The sequence below is a fragment of the Schistocerca serialis genome, chromosome 4 (assembly GCF_023864345.2).
Source record: "Schistocerca serialis cubense isolate TAMUIC-IGC-003099 chromosome 4, iqSchSeri2.2, whole genome shotgun sequence".
Taxonomy (NCBI): domain Eukaryota; kingdom Metazoa; phylum Arthropoda; class Insecta; order Orthoptera; family Acrididae; genus Schistocerca; species Schistocerca serialis.
Genome location: NC_064641.1, coordinates 420,380,027 through 420,404,758, shown reverse-complemented (window position 1 = coordinate 420,404,758; position 24,732 = coordinate 420,380,027). Strand labels below are relative to the sequence as shown.

Below are 24,732 nucleotides of genomic sequence, written 5' to 3'. Positions count from 1 at the left end.
TGTCATGGTGCTATATGAGCTGAGAGTAGGTGATAAGATTTCTTGCTGGTTGAGTAAATTTGTGTCATCACTTGTCATCATCATCATCATCATCATCATCATCATCATCATCAGCAGCAGCAGCAGCAGCAGCAGCAGCAGCAGCAGCAGCAACCACAACAACAATAACAACAAAAATTAATTAATTCTTCACATAATGTGTGGAAGCTCTCCAGAATACTTATCTATGGTTGTCTTAGTATCTTCTGTGGACAAATAGGTGGAAGTCCTGTGGTACTAATATGATAGATAGATAAATCTGCTTAAAATCCCTCAGTTTTTCCATTTGTGAACAAGTGCAGTGTCCTGATGTAGGCATGTGGTCACACATCTTTTCATTCAGTTGGCACTGAAGATTTGTGCTCAATTTGCCAGTAATTGCTTTACCTGTTGCAAGATAATCTTGAAGACTAATCCCTTTAGCATCCCAAAACTACTGTCACAATCATTCTGGTTGATATGATTGAAATTGTCTTGTTCGGTGCTTGGCAGTTAGCTTTCACTGACTGCTTTGATTGCTGTTCCATTTCTGATGTGAGGTGATAGACCTACAATGACACACCTGTGCATTAAATCAGTTCGATTCTTTTTAGGTCTGTCCCTTGTATGTTGGGTTCAGCTTGGGAAAAGATAATTGTCTACATTTGACTAGGGTTTGTGTATCTAGCAGGATGAGTCAGACTTGATATCTGACCATTAGGGTGGTCAACTATTCTTTTTGAATCAAAAAACTGTGGAAACTAAAGAATGGACTTCTATGCCAAAAAATTATTTAACTGGCTTCCAAAAATTAACAGTATGGTGGTAGTATTTGCACTTCGTAGAACACACACTCTCATGTATTAATATTATACTCTTTCTTCAATGATTCATTAATTAGGAGTAAGTTTCAGACTGCACATATTGATCCAAAATCCCTTAATAGCGTTCTTCTGTGTTTTGCTACTATAATTTTATCATACTGTTTAATAATGATTTCAGTATAGATTTGAGTAACAATACAGTATATTGGTTTGTACCAAAAAAATATCCAAATCCAAAAGCAGGATTATTTATTAAATACAATGCCTAAAACTGAAAGAATGTTTATTACGGACACTAATTGTACAACCAGAACAGAACGACTACCTGGACGAAGAATGCAGCTATTTACACAAATACTGAACATTGCAGAATGCTGGTATTTATACAAATATTGACTATTCATGAATATCTGAATATACAAACATACGATATTTCCAGAACCTCCCAAAAGTCATGTTGCTGCTGTTGTTGTTGTTGTTGTTGTTGTTGTTGTGGTCTTCAGTCCTGAGACTGGTTTGATGCAGCTCTCCATGCTACTCTATCCTGTGCAAGCTGCTTCATCTCCCAGTATGTACTGCAGCCTCCATCCTTCTGAATCTGCTTAGTGTATTCATCTCTTGGTCTCCCTCTACGACTTTTACCCTCCACGCTGCCCTCCAATACTAAATTTGTGATCCATTGATGCCTCAGGACATGTCCTACCAACCGATCCCTTCTTCTAGCCAAGTTGTGCCACAAACTTCTCTTCTCCCCAATCCTATTCAATACCTCCTCATTAGTTAAGTGATCTATCCACCTAATCTTCAACATTCTTCTGTAGCACCACATTTCGAAAGCTTCTAATCTCTTCTTCTCCAAACTATTTATTTTCCATGTTTCACTTCCATACATGGCTACACTCCATACAAATACTTTCAAAAACGACTTGCTGACACTTAAATCTATACTCAATGTTAACAAATTTCTCTTCTCAGAAACGCTTTCCTTGCCATTGCCAGTCTACATTTTATATCCTCTCTTCTTCGACCATCATCAGTTATTTTGCTCCCCAAATAGCAAAACTCCTTTACTACTTTAAGTGTCTCATTTCGTAATCTAATCCCCTCAGCATCACCCGACTTAATTCGACTACATTCCATTAGTCTCGTTTTGCTTTTGTTGATGTTCATCTTATACCCTCCTTTCAAGACACTGTCCATTCCGTTCAACTGCTCTTCCAAGTTCTTTGCTGTCTCTGACAGAATTACAATGTCATCGGCGAACCTCATAGTTTTTATTTCTTCTCCATGGATTTTAATACCTACTCCAAATTTTTCTTTTGTTTCCATTACTGCTTGCTCAATATACAGATTGAATAACATCGGGGAGAGGCTACAACCCTGTCTCACTCCCTTCCCAACCAATGCTTCCCTTTCATGCCCCTCGACTCTTGTAACTGCCACCTGGTTTCTGTACAAATTGTAAATAGCCTTTCACTCCCTGTATTTTACCCCTGCCACCTTTAGAATTTGAAAGAGAGTATTCCAGTCAACATTGTCAAAAGCTTGATAGATGATAAATAACAAATCCAGCCAATCACTGTGTCACATTCTATGCACCACAGCTCAAGGCAGTATTAATTTGATTTTAACTATATTATTTTGATTTAGTTGACAGGGAAACCACAAAAAAATGAATGTTTCAAAAAACAAATATACATATTACCAAGTATTATGTTGCCAAAACCACTGAGCACTGCACCATGGCTCAGTATTGGGGCAATGAATAGATGATATAGTTTATATTCAGTTCCACTAGATGTCAGTTGTCTTTTCTTTTTTTGGTTACCATCACCTGTGTGAAACGCCTGCTCCACAGTAGAAATCATTTTGTATTCTTGAGTTTTCGAAGTGTAATTCCACGATTACAGTGTGAAGATGTTTCAGGTTCACTTACCAAACTGATCCTCTGAATGTGTGGAACATTGTCAGATGCTAACAGTTTGTAGATGCAGGATATGTATATAAAAGTAGTAGTCCTGGCAACTCACCTATTCATGACAAAAATGTTGCACAAATTCAAACTGCTTACCAACATAGTCCTGCAAGATGAACATGTTGCGGCAGGCGGGAGTTACAACTGGCTAAAACAATAATTTGCTGTGTTTTGAGATGGCAATTGGTTGTGAAGCATTAAAAGTTACAGCTTTTAAAGGCTCTATGTCATGATGACAAATGCAAATGTGTGGCATTTGCCGACGAGCTGCAGAATGCTGTTGACAGTGATAACACTTTCACAGTGCATAGTGTTCAGTGATGAAGTGGCTTTCCACCTTAATGGAAAAGTAAACAAACACAATACTTGAACTTGGGGCCTAAAGATCCCACATGCACAAATTTAATATGTATCAGATTCATCAAAAGTCATTGTTCATTGTTTGATATCCCCCTCCTGTGAATGGTCCATTCTTCTTTGATGTAAACACAGTTAACAGGCAATAGTATCTTGATGTGTGACAAAACTAGTTGTTTACAAGGCTGACTGAAGAAAATTTCATTTTTCAACAAGAAGGGGCACCGCCTCACTGGACTTTCCAAGTTCATAAATATGTGAATGAAACTCGACACGCAATTGGATTGTTCATCAAACAGCTAACAACTTAGTACTTCTCATCTGACCTCCATGGTCACCAGATTTGATGCCCTGTGACATCTTCCTGTGGGGTTACATTAAGGACGTCATTCATGCTCTCACACTACCACAGGAACGGTAAGAGTTGAAGAACTAGATCTGTACTGCCATAAAGTCAGTGACAGTGGACATACTGACCCAACTATGTAAGTGATAATGTTTTTGTCACTGATGGAGGACATATTTAACATCTGAAATCTAAGCTTGAGAGATTCATAAGTGTATGTCCCAGTTTCTGTAGTTGTATGTCTTACCCTTTAATAAATATATCTATTCAAAATATGTACTTTCTTTTTGAAACAGCCTGACTTCATCAGTTAACAAAAAGAAGTGTGAGGCTCACTGCATTAGTCATTAGTGAAAGTCCGCTTAATAACTGTCTGGAAAGAGATTGGTTTGGACTGCAGGTAGTCATTTTTTGTGGTTGGTGATAATCCCATTTTGCATCTTTTTGCAGCCTCTCCTGTTGGTGGTTCACCTCGTCAGCAACAGCAACACTCAAGACTGAATGGCAGTGCTTCAAATGTAGTGCCTGTCTCACCTGTTAGAAGCACAGCATCACCCAGCTTTACATCAAGGACTACATCCCCTCGGACATCAGTTACCGGATTTGTACCTGTTGTAAACACAAGAAAACCTAGCTCCCCGTTGGTCACACCTTCAAAATCGAGGCTGACAGAGTCGAGGTAAGTTTATCTAGATGCATCTTACTTGTTTGTTATACACAGAGCTTTAGAATATTGACTTTAAATTGCTTTTTGGGTTTTGATTGTTGTTGCTGGAGCATTGTTCAACAACACAGAAACAGAAAAATGTCATGGTATTTGGTGTATTAGAGACCAGTCTGTGAGTGATTTGAATATGGTCAATTTACATCTCATTTGTCTTCTTGGTACAATGCGTAAAGATTCAAAGAAAAGGAAATTCAACCGTGTATTTCTGTGGTCTGGAGTCTTTTATTATGTGTTTGTATGGTTTCAACAGTGTAATAGGAAAATAATCTCCTTTTGGCAGAAAGACCTAAATAATTTAAGCAATATTATTTCAATGTTTTGCTTTTAGCTGAGTGAGCACACTGAAAAATATTTTTTCATTTTCAGATATTTGTCAAAAAAATCTGATATAAAAAGTGTGGATACTTCCCAGAAAGTTGATATACTGACAGCACTCACAAAAGAGTCCTTAGCAAGATTAGACAGACTTACCAATACTTCTGTGAGTGACGAACATACGTCTCGATTGACTGGAGAATCCCATCTTATTCGTTCGAACACATCTTCTACCCTCAGTAATGGCCGTGTGCAGGACCGTGCAGAACATAGCCTGAAAAAATCTGCATCTGCAGTGGTTTCAGTTGACTCCACTTCATCATTTCCCTGTGAAGACGACACTGAACTTACAGTTGAAATTCACGAAAGGAGTAAATCACCAACAAAGCCAGGATCTTCCATTTTGAAGAAGAAGTCATTGGAGGAACCGCTAGGCACAGTTCCTTCTGTTCCTGTTGTAACAGCACAGCCTGTGTCAATACTTAAGCGAAAAACCTCACAAGATGAGGCAGGCTCAAGTGCAAGTACCACACCAGCACAACCAGTAACTTTCTCCCCATCAGTAGAAGACCACGTTCGTAACTCTAGAAGACAAGGTATACTCAAAAAACGTGCAAGCCTCGATGAATCAGAAGTCGTGAGGCGTCGAAGTTGCTCACCGGATGTCAATCATAGTTGGGCTAGAGATTCTTACGAATTCAGACCCATCTTGAAGAACCAGAGAAGATCATCGATGGAGGAACTAGTGAGGCGAACTCAGTCTCCAGAATTACATCCTCATTCAATTTTAAAAAGGAAGACTAGCCGTGATGATGACACGGAAGAAAGAACTATCACTTCCCCAGAACCACAAGGAATTTTGAAGCGCAAATCCAATGTTAGCAGTAGCAGTAGCAGTGGAAGTGGTTCACCTCATGTTTCAATTTCACAGACAGTTATCATGAATGTTGCTGGAATATCTGGCACAGAATTTGGAGCTGATGCTTCTGAAGTTGTACGGCCTATACTTAAGAAGAAGAGCAGCTCAGAGGACACAACTACAGCAGACTCTTCCTCTGCAGACACCCCTAAACCCATTTTGAAGAAGAAAACGAGCACGGATGTCGACGATTCTGAAGACAGGCCAAAAAAACCTATATTGAAGTCTTCACAGAGATCTTCCCAGGAAGGCAGAGGTAGTGTAAGTTTGGATGGCACACCGAGGGAATCACCTACCAGATGTTTGAAATTACGCAGCCATAGTGCTACTGCTTCTGATTCCACATCTGGATCAGATGGGGAAGCTGTTAGACCCATACTGAAGCAATCGAACAGCAGAGAAAGGTCCTCTTCTCCCCGTCCGAGATTGTCATTTTGTGATGATGAAGATGAGGATAGGCTGATAGCATGGAGCACTGCTTCATCTGGTAGTGATACTACGAGGCCTGTCAGTCCAGTTGGTGAAGGTGCTGTTCTAAGACGAAATCTTGTGTTATGTAGCCCTGTTTCACTCGAGAGTGAGCGTGATAATGTTGTCCCCAAAAGACGTTCCTGGGAGCCGAGTTCTTCTGTAGATGCTACTGACAATGTACAGTTGATGAATCGGCCAAATTCTGATGAGCCAAGAAGTTTATCAGTTGCTGAAAGGATAGTAAACATGGAAAGTCTTCTAAGTCAGCCTGTCAGAAGCAGCTCAACAGCTGCAATTAAAACTGGAGCTGTGCCAAAGAGGCAAGGCCTTGGGAGGAGCCTCCGTGACAAGGAGCGATTTCACACTCAACCTGTTACCATGGATGAATTGGAAGCTTCTGCATTGTAAGTTACAGCAATATTTACTTTTTAATATGTATTTCTCTGTGCCATTGAAAACAAATTTCCTTCCCTTTCTTTTGCAATTGTAGCCCAAACACAGTTTTTCTTCACTTACGCTACTTCTCTCTCTCTCTCTCTCTCTCTCTCTCTCTCTCTCTAAAAGTTAATGATCCTAAGTAAATACAATAAATAATTTTCACCCAGTTACGTGTCTAGTACTGCTCTCAAAAAATTTATAAATGTTGATATGTAAATAGCTTCTTAATAATCTACAATCTGACTACAGATAACATATTGTCAAAGACACGGTTTGAATTCCCAGAGGTTTTTATACCAAGACATCCATTGAGAATGCATTTAATTCATAATATGGCAAATTATAGGATTCTGTTGTATTCTGTGATTTGTCACACCAATTTGACTGCATGAATAATTTCATTCTTTTAAGTAAATCATGTTACAGTATCACAGGAAATTCTGCAAAATGGTAAAGTTAAATCTAGCAGGAAACACATGAACTGCAATATTCTGGGTGTATTACAAATAATGAATGGGTTGAGGGTATTCTAACATTTCCGACCTAAAGTGTGAGCATGAATCTGGGTTATTTTGGTTTATTCCCCTCAAACCACCTTCCACTTCTTTACGAGGTGACTTACTTGGAATTTGCAGCCACTCTTCTTTACTGGATAGCCAGCTGCTGAAAACCCTCTTGACTTCTTCTCCGTCGAATAATGCTAGGTATAGGAATTTTTAGACTCTATCTACTTATGAAATAAGTAGACATACAAACTTTGCTTTCGTCAATTAACAATGTATTTGACTTTCATACACAATAAAACTCCCACTTTCAACATATATCTATAACTTCCTGTAAGTCCCTCGTACAGTCGAATGTCAGACACAAACTGTATTACAGATAAAATAAAGTTGGCTTTGATACCATAACTTTTCTTAACAAAACCAGAAAATAAGTCTTGCCTATAGCAAGGTTACGTCAAGAGTTGTCAAGAGTTATTTTTCAACTGTCTTTGTTTTAATAACAATAGTAAATGACGCAATAAGCACAGAGCTGCATATAAACTCCACAGTTCTTCCTTACCCACTCACTAATACGTCTATGGATTGCCCGACAGGTACTTTTCGGTGCCGTTTGTCCACCGTGTCAACTTTCTACGTGTGACTGATTTTAAACCTGCACAAACAAACATGTGGCACTCAGTAGGTAGGATTCTACCATCCCACGCTCATATCTGAAATATCATGTGTTCGAGACGGTAGAAGGCTGAGTGGTTCTAAAATTTACTCAGAAATTCTCGAATCACTGCAGTATCTTTATTGCTTCCTGTTTTCAAAAACAAATGAAAGGTGTAAACAGAAAACAGTCCCATATTAAGTAACTGGTCTTCACCCAAATTTAAACTTAATTACATGTGGTGTCCCATAAGATTGCATCTTAGAGCCCAAACTTTTCTTTTCTACATCTATCATCTTTCAGTAGGAACATTTGTTTACATATCATACAAATATTGTGATAAATAGCAGTGCAAGATAGTTTTAGAAAACAACTGCAAATAAAATGTTCATTGACATTAATAAATGCTTTCTAGCTAATATGTTGTCATTAAATTGAGAGGACAGTTCATTGGGTCCTACCTTACAAGAGGTTTCCGCCAACAGTTACGTGAAGTATGTGAATTTGCAGGTGTGGTGGTGGTGGTGGTGGTGGTGGTGTTAAGGTGTTAAGTCATCCAAATCGGCCAGTCTCCCGACTGGTGATAAAGGTCCATTTATACAGATTAGGTTCCCAGCTATATGAGTCACTTGAATACTTCTTAAGTAATAGTACTCATTACATTGTCCTTGAAGGCAAGTGATCAGCACAAACAACAACATTGTCAGGATTTCCCTAGGGAAGAGCAATAGGACTGCTCTTATTCTCTATATATGTAAATGATCTGACTGACAGGGTGAGCAACAATTTATGGCTGTGTGGTGGTGGTGGTGGTGGTGGTGGTGGTGGTGGTGGTGGTGTGCTGTATGGAAAGATGTCATCATTGAGAGATCGTAAAAGGATACAAGATGACTTAGACAGAATTTCTGGTTGGTGTGATGAGCGGTAGCGTGCTGTGATTCTAAGGAAATGTAAGTAAATGTGGATGAGTAGGGAAAACAATCCTGCAGTCCTGGTGATGTTCGAATATAGCATTAGTAGTGTGGTGATTGACACAATCTTATCGACTAAATATCTAGGCATAACACTGCAAAGCGATATGAAAAGTAACAAGTGCTTGAAGTTGGTAGTATGGAAAGCAAATGGCCCACTTCATTTTATCTGGAGTATTTTGGAAGAGTGTAGCTCTTCTATAAAGGCGATGGGGCATACAAAACTAGTGTTGACCCATCCATGAGTGCTGCTAGAGTTTTAGGGTCCCCTCCAGGTTGGATAAAAGGAGACCTCAAAGCAATTCAGAGGCATGCTGCTGGATTTGCTACTTGTTGACTGGATCAGCACAGAAGTATTATGGAGATGAATTTGTGACCTCAGATGGGAATCCCCAGAGGGAAGCAACCTACTTTCCACAAGGCACTATTGAGAATATTTAGCAGACCTGTATTTGCGGCCTACTCAGAACAATTCTACTGCAACCATTGCACATTTCACCTAAGTACCACGAAGATGGACGCAGTACACCTGTACGTAGGCATATAGACAGTTTTTTTTTCATTGCTCTATTTGTGATTCAAACATGAAAGTAAAACACTAGTAGTAGTAGTAGTAGTAGTAGTAGTAGTAGTATGTGACATCCTCTACCATGCAGTGGCTTGTGGAGTGTGGATACAGATGAGGATGTAAATGAAAATGACAATAATAATAAACAATAAATAAATTAATAAGGCTTCAAGACTTCGTAACTAACAGTCTAAGAAGTTGACCTTGCCTAGGGTATTGGACGGGTCACAGGTAGTGGATAGTGAGCATTCCACCGATATGGTGGACAGCTGTGAGTGCAGAATAAGCAATCCCAGACCAAGGTAAAACAAAATCAAATCCACTTTGCGTCTGTCTTGTAGCAAGCAGCAAAGTGGTCAGAGTCTGTTCACAAGTGGTGTGGCTGAAATTTATATTCTGGAACTAATCCTTCACGTCATAACAATCGGAGTACACTCATTGAGTCTACTCAGCCCTACCTGATTCCAGGTACAATCATTATGGGGAATTTTGATAGTCAGAGTATTACTCGAGGTGGTCAATCCACCACCAGTATTACTGGTGCAATGGGTCTTTCGGATCCTGGGCAGCCAGGTTAAAATGCAATGTGATTCAACAGAGGAAGTCAGAATCCTCTGGCCAACTTAAAACCAAAACAAATGCTTTTTTTGCAACACTTAACATACAAAAGTCTTTGTAACCAAGTAAACTTCATAAATTGGGAAATGCATTAAAATAACAGAAGATCAAATTTTGGCACTACAAGAAACATGGATGATGGACAAAAACACCATTGATTTCAGCAATTACCATCTTTTTAAAGTAAAACTGATAAAACAGTACTTAATAATAGTGCTTTTTTTCTAAAAAAAAGTGTGAGGGTACTCCGACATTATATATAATTCAGCGAAAATTACTTATAACTGAAGCATGGGATGCCACCCGTCTGCTTTTAGCCATGATATCGTCAAAAAAAAAAAAAAAAAAAAAGGTATCGGTCTCTTCAGTTGACTTTACTATAGCAGGAGAACTAGTAAAATAGTTTTTTAGTTTTCCACTCATCTGTCACCTCCAACTTAACTTACAAGTTGCAATGAAAGACAGGACACACTGTACAACTTCGCACAACTGACAAGAACGGAACAGCAAACACAAACGAATAAAGAATAACAAAACAAAGATGGCAATGAATCACAAAGGATCATGGTAGCGGGACCGTGGAGACATCTGTCGGTAGCTTGGCTTTTGAGCGTACACACATCCGTTTAGCACTACCATCGCTCACTATTAGTGGGCAAGTGAACTACGTGCTTGTCGAACTGGCTGCCAGCGATTCAGTTGTCGAGAACAATTGTCACAGCTTCGAAATGCTTGAAACAGTCAGTGGCATGCTTTTCCCACCAAAAATTGCACTGGTATCATTCGTATTGCAATTATCAACACAAAAAAATGAAATAAAAAATTTACTTCTGTGAAATAAATCTTTGCACTCTTCCAAGTTCTCAACATCGTAAAAAAACAACTTTGTTGATGAAAAAGTTTAGGGTACGCATCCCCCAGCGTTCCCCCAGAAAAACAGCACTGCCTAACAATATACCACATCTGGGAGTTGCTTTTGCAGTCTCCAAAGATATTTCAAATTCAATAAAAGAGGTAGAACCCATTCATAATAGACTAATGACATTATCTCTTAAATGTGAAAAAAAAGAACACTTTAATTAATGCCTATATGCCAGTCAGTGAGGACAACCATAAAAAATGTGAAGAAGTTAATGAAGCTTGGAAAACATCAGAAAGCATCATCTTGAAAATTCCTTCAAACGATGTTAAAATTTAATGAGTGATTTTAATGCTCAATTAGGTAAAGAGAAAAAATATAAGTAAACGGTGGATGGATTTCCTGTGCATAAATGGACAAACCAAAGTGCCCAAAGACTTGTTGAAACATGCAAAAATTTTAACCTTAAAATCATGTCTACACATTTTAAAAAGAAGCCTTCTGAACAAAATACTTGGCGGGCACCCAATAAATTTATTGGGGAATTTCAAATCAATCGTGTAGCAGTTTCATACCCTAACTACAAAGAAATTTTACATGTCCAAGTTGATTCTGACCATTATTTAACACAACTAAAAGTAAAACTTCAACCTCAAAACACTTCAAACCAAAAAATGTTATGCCAAAATTTGGCACTGCTTAAGTAACCCCTACTCTAAGAAGCTAACTTGACAAAAAATACTCCAACAATAGGCAAAGCCTAAAAGGAAACATCAAAAATTCCGCTTCAAAAGAAACAAAAAACACCCTTGGTGGAAAGCGGATTGTGAAACGGCTGTTTAGTCTAGGCATGAGGCATTCAAAAATTGAAATAGTAACAAAACTGAAAATACGTGCAACACCTTTCTAATTGTAAGTAAAGAAACATATAAATTAATCCAACAGACTAAAAGAAAATATGAAAATGCTCAACTTTTAGAAATCGAAAAAGACTTCCAAAAGAACAATACAAGAAACTTTTATAAAACATGCAAAAGAAAACTAACCAGTTACCAACCTCAAAATCTTTCCTTCAAAAATGAAAATGACAGTTTGGCTCTTAACAACCAGGAAAACTGTAAGGTACTTACTAATTATTTTGAAAAACTATTAAACTCTCCAAAACCAGTGAGTAAGTCCCAACCACAGCAGGGGTATAATTGCATAACTACTAAAATCAATTGGCCCTAACACTATAAAAGAAATCACTCAACTAATAGGACATATCTGGCAAACTGAGAAAGTACCTGAGGACAGGAACACTGCCCTAATTTATCCAGTGCATAAAAGAGGGGATTGAATCAGTGTTAACAATTACCGAGGAATCTCTCTTCTCCCTGTCACATACAAAATTCTCCTGCAATGTCTACTTGATCAAGCCCGAGGAGAGTTTAAACTAAAAATTGGTGAATACCAAGAACACTTTAGACCAAACATCCTGTACAGAATAAATTCTTAATTTAAAACAAATTCTTAGGCAACAATGGATTTCTAGTAACAGTATTGTATGTACATTTGTATATTGTGAAAAGGTCTATGACTCAGTTGATGGTGAATATCTTTTCCAAATTATAAAGGAATGAGGGCTACATAATAAAACTGGGCACTGATTAAGGAAACGTTAACTGACACTAGCTCTAAAGTTAAATTCGTGAGAGAAATTTCTGAACCATGTGAAATAAAGACTGATGTTAGACAGGGAATAATGATGATAATAATAATAATAATAATAATAATAATAATAATAATAATAATAATAATAACCTCCCCCGTGGAGGCCCGGGAAAAGAATCGGCCTCCGGTATGTTCTGCCAGTCGTAAAAGGCGACGAAAAGAACAAACCACTAATAGGGCTAACCCCCCTTTTAGTGTGATTAGTTGGTTCAGGACAGAACTAAAGAAGCCTCGGACAAGCGCCGTCATGGTCGGGGACGACGCTTGAACCCTATGCCCGCCCACAATGGTAACGACACTGCTAGCCAACTGGAAAATGATGTAAATCCAAATAGAGGTGTTTTGTAGGATATGCTTCCTGCAACCACCCTAGAAGGAAAACAAAGACAGGGGATGAGATGGTCAGATGAAGTTAATCGACACCTCATGTTCTGTTATTACCAAGCAACAAACCTAGGAACCAACACAACTGGATACAGATCACAAGTATACACAACATTTATTACCAGATACCCAGAATTAAAATTTTTAACAGAACAACGATTAGCTGATCAGATCCGTGTAATAATAAAAAATAACAGGATACCCCAGTCAGAATTAGTAAACATCAAACAACAAGTACAACAAATACTGGAACAAAATAATGTGCAATAAGAAGAAGAAGAAAATACAGTAATGGACTCAAACATCCCAGAGCAAACAAACAAAGAACAACATGCACCAATTAAACAATCAGAGGAAAACGAAATCTTAAGACAGCCACCAGAACAAGCACAAATAGAACACGAAGTGACACAGATGTTAGATATAGAAGAAAAATTTCAGCTAACATATATAGAATACAAAGACACAAATACAGACATTAGACCATTCTTGCGTAGACCACCAAATAACCCACAAGTCGAAACAACAATAAAAACTATCAACACAATCATACACAACAAAATAAATGAAAACACAACTATGGAAGAGTTACAACTACTGGTTTATATAGGAGCACTCACTACACTAAATATACACACTAGGCAGAGATCAGAACCACCCAACACACAGAAGAAACCCACAAAACCAGCATGGCAACACAGACTACAGATCAAAATAGAAAAACTGAGAAAAGACATCGGACAGCTAACACAATTTATAAGAAATGAAATCTCAGAAAAAAAACGAAAAAAGTTAGGTAAAATCTCACAACAAGAAGCGACAGAGCAATTAGACGAAAAGAAGCAGAAATTACAAGCATTAGCCAAACGACTCAGAAGATACAAAAAAAGTGAAAATAGAAGGAAACAAAACCAAACATTCAACACAAACCAAAAGAAATTTTACCAGACAATAGATAACACATACATTAAAATAAACAATCCACCAAACATAACAGACATGGAACACTTCTGGAGCAACATATGGTCAAACCCGGTACAACATAACAGGCATGCACGGTGGATACAAGCAGAAACAGACACATACAAGATGATACCACAAATGCCTGAAGTGATAATTTTGCAACATGAAGTCACCCAAGCAATTAATTCTACTCACAATTGGAAAGCCCCTGGAAATGACAAAATAGCAAATTTCTGGTTAAAGAAGTTCACCTCAACACATTCACATCTAACTAAATTATTTAACAGTTACATTGCAGACCCATACACATTCCCTGATACACTTACACATGGAATAACATATCTGAAACCTAAAGATCAAGCACACACAGCGAACCCAGCTAAATATCGTCCCATAACATGCCTACCGACAATATACAAAATATTAACTTCAGTCATTAAACAGAAATTAATGACACATACAACACAAAACAAAATTATAAATGAAGAACAAAAAGGCTGTTGCAAAGGAGCACAAGGATGTAAAGAGCAACTGATAATAGATGCAGAGGTGACATATCAAGCTAATACTAAACAAAGGTCGCTACACTACGCGTACATTGATTACCAAAAAGCTTTTGATAGTGTACCCCACTCATGGTTACTACAAATATTGGAAATATACAAAGTAGATCCTAAATTGATACAGTTCCTAAACATAGTAATGAAAAATTGGAAAACCACACTTAATATCCAAACAAATTCAAATAATATCACATCACAGCCAATACAGATTAAGCGTGGAATATACCAAGGAGACTCATTAAGTCCTTTGTGGTTCTGTCTTGCTCTGAACCCACTATCCAACATGCTAAATAATACAAATTATGGATACAATATTACTGGAACATACCCACACAAAATCACACATTTGCTATACATGGATGATCTAAAACTACTGGCAGCAACAAATCAACAACTCAACCAATTACTAAAGATAACAGAAGGATACAGCAATGATATAAGTATGGCTTTTGGAACAGACAAATGTAAGAAAAATAGCATAGTCAAGGGAAAACATACTAAACAAGAAGATTACATATTGGATAACCACAGCGACTGCATAGAAGCGATGGAAAAAACGGATGCCTATAAATATCTAGGATACAGACAAAAAATAGGAATAGATAATTCAAATATCAAAGAAGAACTAAAAGAAAAATATAGACAAAGACTAACAAAAATACTGAAAACAGAATTGACAGCAAGAAACAAGACAAAAGCTATAAATACCTATGCCATACCAATATTGACCTACTCATTTGGAGTAGTGAAATGGAGTAACACAGACCTAGAAGCACTCAATACACTTACACGATCACAATGCCACAAATATAGAATACATCACATACATTCAGCAACAGAAAGATTCACATTAAGCAGACAGGAAGGAGGAAGGGGATTTATCGACATAAAAAACCTACATTATGGACAGGTAGACAATTTAAGAAAATTCTTTCTAGAACGAGCAGAAACTAGCAAAATACACAAGGCAATCACTCATATAAATACATCGGCTACACCACTGCAATTTCATAACCACTTCTACAACCCTTTAGATCACATAACATCAACAGACATGAAGAAAGTAAATTGGAAAAAGAAAACACTACATGGCAAGCACCCGTATCATCTAACACAGCCACACATCGATCAAGACGCATCCAACACATGGCTAAGAAAAGGCAGTATATACAGTGAGACAGAAGTATTCATGATTGCAATACAGGATCAAACAATAAACACTAGGTATTACAGCAAGCATATTATTAAAGATCCCAATACCACAACAGATAAATGCAGACTTTGTAAACAACAAATAGAAACAGTAGATCACATCACAAGCGGATGTACAATACTAGCAAATACAGAATACCCCAGAAGACATGACAATGTCGCAAAAATAATACATCAACAGCTTGCCTTACAACATAAACTTTTAAAACAACACGTTCCTACATACAAGTATACACCACAAAATGTACTGGAGAATGATGAATACAAATTATACTGGAACAGAACCATTATAACAGATAAAACAACGCCACATAACAAACCTGTCATCATACTCACCAATAAAAAGAAGAAATTAACACAACTAATCGAAATATCCATGCCCAATACAACAAATATACAAAAGAAAACAGGAGAAAAAAATGGAAAATACATCCAACTGGCTGAGGAAGTCAAAGACATGTGGCATCAGGATAAAGTTGACATCATACCAATTATACTATCAACTACAGGAGTCATACCACACAATATCCACCAGTACATCAATGCAATACAGCTACATCCAAACATATATATACAGCTACAGAAATCCGTAATTATTGATACATGTTCAATTACCCGAAAGTTCCTAAATGCAATATAACATATACCATACAGTTAAAAGGAAGTCACGCTTGATCAAGGTCTGCGTCACTTTCCATTTTTGACCAGACATAACGTCTGAGAAAAGAAAGAAATAATAATAATAGTAATAAATTTAGTTGGAGGACTGCACCGCAGAACTTCTGAAAAACTCACAGAAAAACTTACAGAAAATCGTTGATAGCGAAATGAATGTTATCAGAGATTGGTGATGGTAAAAGTAAAGTTTCCATGCTTTGATTAGTTTCATTTTAGGATGCACCATAACTCAACAAACCAAGATAACATTTTTGGAGTGCAAAAGTCTTGAAATAACATAATTTTTGGCATGACTCCAGAAATGTATTACAAAAGCCTTAAAAAAATAACAAAAGAAACAGTGTATGTAAATACAATTTCTTCAGTGCATGACCTGTACAACCACATGCCGCAATGTCTTGACACTTGTATTCACAAACATGGGGGCTCTAGTGCCATACTAACACAAATGTTTTGTTTCCTTGTAACACAATAAATGTTAGTTCTTCAGAGCTGAAGTATAATCATTTTGTGTATGTGGCAGCATCTACGTGCCTGCCAACAGTGATCACTGTCCACTTCGTCCTTCTGGGTGCACCTCTTTTTATCATGATCATTGTTTTTTTTTCGTTTTTTTGTAGGAGTTACTCTATGATTTTACTTGTCCTTTGACAGACTGAAAGTTCTGATTTGGATTTTTAGATTTGTATATATTCTAGTGTTACTTGCAGTAGTGTAATGCTCCTTCCGATACCTGATAAGTAGGGCCCAGATTTCAGTGATAGCTCACATTGTATTCCTGAACTTTAGGATGATTTTACAATAATTTATACATTGCTCCAGGTAGTGAAGTGTAGAAAAATATATTTTTATTATGCATATGAAGTTGTATCTACTACATTATGCAGTAATACGTCATATTTTGACCACCTTTTGCCAAAAATCATATATCTGTTGTATGTTGAAGGACATAAGAATAAAATCATGGAAATACTGCTCACATGACAATGTTTAAGGTGATACTGTCACAAATGAAAACAACAATTATCACAAGGTTTTATGTATCAGGACTATTGTGGACAAGCAGCACAACACATTGCTCGGTTTGCTAACATAAGTATTGTTGTGCAGGTCTGGCGAAATGCTCTCAAAACCAACAAGGCAGTTTCTTGCATAATAAACATCTTACACATAATGACACTATTCAGTCTGAGTATAAACCCAGCCTGGTTCAACATGCTGAAAGGAAAGTGCTCCAACAGCATGAAGTTGAGAGATTTTGTTTGTGATTTTGGGGAGAAGTTCTTCAGCACTGACAAGGAAATATTGTTTTTTAAACTATGTGAAGTTGAAGTTGGCGCAGAAAAGTGCTTTGATGTGCAGCAACACTGTAATACCACCAAACACAGCAGCTGGGTGAAAAGAAGTGCTGAAAGTGACAACAGACAAACACTGTTATTTGAGTAGACAGGTCCATCTTCAATCATTCCATCATTCTTCAGGGTCTTGTGTAGATTATAATGTCTTGCAGCATCGCATTTGAGAAGCTGTCCGCCTCAGTAGCTGAGTGGTCAGTGCGACGGAATGCCATGCAAAGGGGCCCGGGTTCAGTACCCGGCTTTGCTGGAAATTTTCTCCGCTCAGGGACTGGGTGTTGTGTTGACTTCATAATCATCCACATTGACGCGCAAGTTGTCGAAGTAGTGTCACCTAAAAAGACGAGCACCAGGCAACCGGTCTACCCAATGGGAGGCCCTAACCACACGACATTTCGTTGGAGAAGCTGAAGAATCCACACTCCAAACAGTTCTTGGAGAAGTACAGAACACATCGAGTTCCAGATGAATCTACATTGAGAAATAACTATTTGTCCTTGTGCCATAAACAGGTGTTCAACAAAATATGTATTAGTGTTGCTGACCAAAAGTCTCAAGTGTCCATAGATGACGCCTCCAGTGTGGGCAGACACTGTGTTGCAAACAATGTTGGTGTTGTAAAAATTGATGGGCCTGGAGAAATGTTCTTGCTAATGTGTGAAGTTCTGGAGAGAGCAAACAATTCGACAATTGCTGTTTTGTTTGACAGGTCTTTGATGCTACTGTGACTGTGGTGCATGTCACTTGCCTTGCACATGTGTTACACAGAGTTGTAGAAGTAGTGTGATTAGATTATATTGATCTGAACAAATTAATTTTCTGTGGCAAGAAAATCGATGAGAAATCTCCACTGTGGGTACAGAAATTAAAGGAACAAGTGCCTTCACAGCCCCTCCCCCTTCTGCCTGCTCTTGTGTGATTGGGTTCTTGGCTTAATGCTGCTTAGTATTACTACACTAGCAACCTCAGAATAAAGAGAATTTTTCATGAGGTTGACAGTGATGAACCAAGTGCTATAAAAAGTGTGAAAGAGGTCTTTACAGATACCTCATCTTGAAACTTGTCATACATCAATGCCTGCTTTTTGGTGGTACCATAAGCTGCTGGTACTCAGCTTTGTGATACTCTAGACATTGTGCAACATGTGCAGAATGAATTGGGTCGAGCTCATGGTCATGAGGCTAACAAAGTGAACAACAAATTGCGCAATGTTCTCTAGTGGAGTGCTGGGTTTTCTACAATGCACAAATTTAGTCTGTCTTTTTGGGAATACCACATTTGAAGACAGTGAACCCAAGCTGCCTGGCAGTGACGTCACTGTCTTCAAATATGCTCCTGTGATGTCCTGTAATGTGGAGAGGAGCTTTTCCAGGTACAAAACTATCCTTAGCAACAACTGTAGCTCTTTGAAAATGGAAGACCTGCAAATGAACCGTGTTCCAGTGCATCTCTGCAGAAACTGAACAATGACATGACGTGTTATCTAATTTGGAATACTTTAAACAGCGTGCAGTAGTAAAAACATCATTTTATTGTTTGGATAGGTGTTATTGTTTTCACTGTACTACATGTGCTGGTCCCCCCCCCCCCCAGACACATGCAGACACTGGTACGTAAAAAAAAAAAAACCAGCAAAGCATTTTTAAATGAACTTACGTAAAATCGTATTTTATTTTTTGTGTTCATATTTATTTAAGTTTTAGGGCATAGACACTTGCATATTTTGCTGTTCTTTAGATCATTAAAATCCAGGCTCTACTGATAAGCATACTTGTAGTGTTTTGAGCTGTATCTTTTGTGGGCTAGCTGGAGAAGTTCCTAAACTATGACGACATTGTTTAGACAAGGACACAGGTTAGCTGGATAAAACCTTGAACAGGTCCTGTTCTTCTACCCTTGACAACAGGTACTTAAATATGGATAACACACAACACACACATTCTATGCTTCCGATAATCAGCCCAACCGGCAGTTCCTTATATTCGCTCCCAAGTCCTGTTACAATGTAGTCCCTACCTTGGAAGACACTATCTTTTTATAATCACGATTGATGTCTGTGCAATATGCCCTGCCAGCAATCTTCATTGCCATTCACAATCTCCCATTAATCCACATTCCTGCAGCATTAAGGCCTAGTTCATCATGATTATGCCAAACAGCTCAACAAAGTGTACATTGCTCCCAGAACTCGGGGACGCTATCTTTCTCAATTCACCACCTATGTTATAAACTAGCAAGCTTCAGATGACTCGCTATGGTGGATCCTTCTTATCCATGAATGGGGGTGGAGGGGAGGGTTTGATAAGAATTTATTTCCTGGCTATGACTCAGATGAAAACAAAAAATCCTCATCTGCCTCGCTACCTACTCCAGTATGCTGCCATAATGGAAGATCCTGACATTAGCATGATTATAAAAGAGAGACTGCTAAAGGACCTAGTAAAATGACCCTCAGTCAGTTTTTCTAGGCCAAACTAGTTGTCGATAACAATAATAATGAAGATTAACCTTTAGCTTCTGACCGACTACACTATTTCAGTGGGTCATGTCATATTAGTTAGTTTCATGTTACATGGATCATTTCACAGTAAACTGAGATGATGTGGCATGAGTCATTTTACATTAACATTGCAAATTAATTTGTAATGTGGCTACTTGCTGAACAAATTTTACATAGCTGCCTGTCAAACATTTTATGTCACTGGGTATTTAATAAAAAATTTTGTGTGCAATATTGTGCAGCACTTTTTGTGCTAAAGACAAACTTAATGTGGAGTAATTGTTATTTTTCTTTCTTGTATTATACTTATGCACATCATTGTTTCTTTTGGACTGAAGTAGATTATTTATAACAATTTTCATGAGGGAATAAATATACTGTGAAGCAGTAGTTAAAATCCCAACTCTGTAGACCAGTGTCTACAGGATGATTGTGAGTGGGCACCACGTATTATTTTTGCAGGGCGAGAACATTATACCATATGACATAACTGATTAAAAGTATACAAAATATGACGTGTCTCTCCACAAGGTATGTAGTTTTTTCTTGCTTTGAGTTTAATCAAAGAAAAGACTATCAATTAGAACCCTACTATGTTTGTCCATCAACATTGGAAAGCTAATTACTAAATTAAATTGTAGGATCCAAATATGGTTTCCAGATCATTTTTCGTATCAGTGTCCTTCAGAAAATCTACATTGGAATAACCACAAAGTATTAACTGTTTGCTGACGGAGAAATAGTGTAGTAGGGAATCGAAATTCCTCACAAACAGTTCAAAATTTCCCCGTGGGGATGTGTTTGCATCATGCCAGGCATTTGTTTTGTGTTTTAAGAGCCACTTTAGTATTTAGAGCTCTCAGTTGAGTGATAACTCTTCTAGCAGTGGCAGCAGCAGCAGCAGCGCATTAGACTTCTGTGGGGTGACACAACTTCTCATGAGAAGTGACTTTAAATTTCACCAGTGTTCTTTAGCTTTCATTCCTATATTTTGTGCATGCCAGTGTATCTGTCAGGCAGTCTTTAGTATGATTAGGAACTGTGATTGCTGTGTTCAAATGCAAGTAGAGATGGTGACCTTACACTCACAGCTCCAGGCAGTGCTGTGCTGGTTTCAGTCACGCAGCTTGAGGCTGTTACGAGTGGGCATCACTGTAGGGGGCTGGACGGGACAATCCAAGTGATGCCCAACACAACCCACGTGTCCTCCCGATCAGTCTACTACCGTGGCCACTACAGGTACTGCCTGCACCGAGATTGATCCCTCACCCGTGGTCGAGTGGGAGGTCGTTCCAAGGTGTGGCCAGCAGTGAAAGTGTTTCTGAGGGGCTGATTGGAGGGCCTTCCCTGTTTGTCTGACAAACAGGTTTTGGGCACTGTCTGTTGCTGATGAAGTCCCTGAGTCAGATGAAGTTGCTTGCTCTGTTCTAGAGATATCCTCTTGGCCTGCAAGGTCAGAGTATTCACACGATTACTGGTAGTTGGGAGCTCCAATGTTAGGTGCATAGTGATGCCCCTTATGGACATGGCTGTGCAGGAGGTAAAGGAATCGAGTGTACACACTCTGTGCGTACCGGGAGGAGTAATTCTAGATGTGGAACGGGTACTCATGGATGCCTTGAAGAGAATAAGGTACACACAACTGCAGGTGGTGGCTCATGTTGGTACTAACAATGTGTGTCATTTTTGGATCAGGAGAGATTCACTCTGGTTTCAGGCGGCTAGCTGAAGTAGTAAAGACTGACAATCGTGCTTGCAAGTTGAAGGCAGAGCTCATCATCTATAGCTTTGTCAACAGAACGAACTGTGGTCTTTTCATACAGAAAAGAGTGGAGGGTCTGAATCAGAGGCTCAGATAGTTCTACAACCATGTAGGTTTTAGATTCCTTGACTTGTGACATAGGATGGTGGGTTCGCAGGTTCTGTTAAATAGGGCAGGAGTCGACTACACCCAGGAAGTGGCTATAGGGGTAGCGGATGCTCTGTGGAGGGGACTGGGTTGTTTTTTAGCTTAGAAGGTCTGAGAAAAATGCAGAAAGGGCTTTGGTTTCAAATGATAGACGTTGAATACAGGAAGAGGGTAGACATAGCAACAATCAATATTGTACTTTCAAAATGGTGAAGAGCAGCAATCGGTGGTAGTTTCCACTCCACTTTATTAGAGCAGATTCAGATTTTGGCTAGTTGCCAGCAGTTATCCTAGTATGTCCATACACCTGCTGTTCAGCCTCTTGTCATAGTTTAAGTCCTTAATGAACTATGACAAGAGCCTGAACAAATGTAGACATACTAAGGCATGTATAACAACTCCAAAATAATGGATTCGTAATGGCTAGTTACTGTCCAAAATGTGGATCTGCTCTAATTAATTAGAATGGGAACAACGACCGGTGACTGCTCTCTTAGCATTTTGAAAGTTCGATCACAGTCATGGAGCATGTTCTGCTTGCTTAATGGAAGGTAATTTGAATAAATATTGTAGTTGTGAACTACCATAACTGTGTTGGAAAAGAAGAGAGCTTCAAGCTCTAATACAACGCACTGAATCTCAAATCTTCGTAGGTATGGAAAGCTGGCTGAAGCCAGAGGTAAGCTTAGCTGAAATTTTACCAAAGGCCTCAACCTTGTTCAGAGAGGATAGATTAAATTCAGTTAGTGGTGGAGTGCTCATTACTATCAGAAGTAGTTTAGCGTGTAGTGAAATTGAAGTAGGTAGATCCTGTGAGTTAGTGGGGGTAGAAATTATACTTGACAAGCGGAATGAATTAATAATTGACCCCAGTGACTCAGATAATACATTTGCTGAACATTTCAAAAGAAACTTGAGCGTTATTTCAAAGAGAACAATTTTAGGTGGTGGTGACTTCAATGTACCCTCAATATGCTGGTGAAAATGCATGTTCAAAGCTGATGGTTAGCATAAAACATTGTCAAATTGTACTGAATGCATTCTCAGAAAATTATTGTGAACAGCTACACTGATGTCCAAAAATTAAACCAACAAACCAAAATTTTGCAACGTTGTTTGTTTTGCCTCAAAACAGTATGATCAGGTGATAGTAAAGTAGGAACAGTATAAAGAAACAGAACATAAACAACTGCAACATGCATAATGATAGACAAAAATGTTCTTCGTTTTTTCCAATTTAACAGATTTAATGGGCTCATTATGGGGTGTGACCACCTCTGGTAGCAATACAGGCCTGACAAATGATGAGGCATGCATGATGTCATCAATCTCATATTGAGGCAATAACACCCATACTTCCTGCAGCGCTGTTAACAAGTCTTTGAAAGTGGTTGGTGGATGCTGACATGATGCAGCCCATGTCCCTGGTGCATCCCAGATATGCTCTGTGTGATTCAAATGGGGAGAACGAACAGGCCATGCCATGTGTGCATTATCTTACATTTCCAAGAAAATGTCAACCACATGTGCTCTATGAGGTCGAGAATTATTGTCCAGCGATATAAAGTCTGGGCCCTCAGCAACTCGGAACAGTTGCGTATGAGGTTCCAAGATAATAGTCACCATACCTGACAGCAGTTAAACCTTCCTGATTTAACTGTACAATTTAATGAAGAGGTGTTAGAATGATCAACATAATCCCTGAGCACACCATTAGGGATGCTCCTCGGTATCAGTCTCCTTCTCCAATGGTTGGGTGCCAAAATCGTGTTCCATGTTGTCTCCAGATGCAAATCCATTGAGAATTACTGTACAGACCAAATCAGGACTCGTCCATGAAAAGAACATTGGCCCACTGTACAACTGTTCAGGTGGCATGTTGACAGCTTCCCTCTAGACGTTCCGTTCTGTGAAGACACATCAGAGGGACACATACAGCAGGTCTCCAACAATAAGGACCACTTTGCTGCAGCCTTCTGTACACCATTTGTTTCACTACAAAACATCCAATGGATGTTGCGATGAGAGATGCCAGTTGCTGTGCAGTACAAAGCAATACCGTCATCCCCTTACAGCTAAATAAAGGTTCTCTCTTTCTGATATTACTTGTGGTCGGAAATGATCTGGTTTTTGGGATTACAGTTTTCATTTCTATAAACTGTTGTCACATCTAAAAAGCAACAGCATAATTCACATTATGCCATTGCACCACATCAGTCTGCGACTGTCCTGCTTCCATCCTTCCCATGGTCCTCCACTGCAGAGAGCCTGGTAGGCGTCTTCTCTGTGCCATATTGCACCCTCTGTGACTGTGTACACAGCAATTGTGGATGTGGGACTACCCGGCAAACTGTATGCCATTTGATGAATGCCCTGATGTCATCATTGGTGTGGTTGTCCGTTGACCAGAATGCCGTCTTCTATGCAGAACATAATCGTACAGACATATGTTGACATTTTATATGATTATATAGTGAATTAGACACAGGACAGGGAAATAGTATTTGTTTCTTTAATTTTAGACGGCAGTGTTTTTTCAGGAGCCCACTTGAAGTGTCAATGGTTGTGAAAACATACTTGACCTCTTAGGAACAAATAACCCTGTTCAGATAGGGAGCATCATGACAGACACGGGAATTAGTGTAGCTAGACTGAGTACTTTAACATCCAAACCCACCAAAAATTAACACAAAATACACTGAAGCAGTAGAGAAACTGGTATAGGCATGGGTATTCCTATACAGAGATATGTGAACAGGCAGAATACAGTGCCGCGGTTGGCAACAACAATATAATACAACAAGTGTCTGACGCAGTTGTTAGATCAGTTACTGCTGATACAATGGCAGGTTATCAAGATTTAAGTGAGTTTGAACATGGTTATATAGTCG

General features: G+C 38.6%; 1 protein-coding gene across 1 annotated transcript in view; it reads left to right on the top strand.

Annotated features, from left to right (window-relative positions):
* The window catches only part of LOC126475002 (supervillin), a 579,202-nt gene that overhangs the window by 123,464 nt on the left and 431,006 nt on the right, over window positions 1–24,732 (top strand). The window contains exons 4-5 of the mRNA XM_050102541.1: window positions 3,971–4,199; window positions 4,614–6,356. Coding sequence (XP_049958498.1) covers window positions 5,296–6,356 — 1,061 coding nt within the window. The 5' untranslated portion in view covers window positions 3,971–4,199; window positions 4,614–5,295. The remainder of the gene's footprint in view (window positions 1–3,970; window positions 4,200–4,613; window positions 6,357–24,732) is intronic.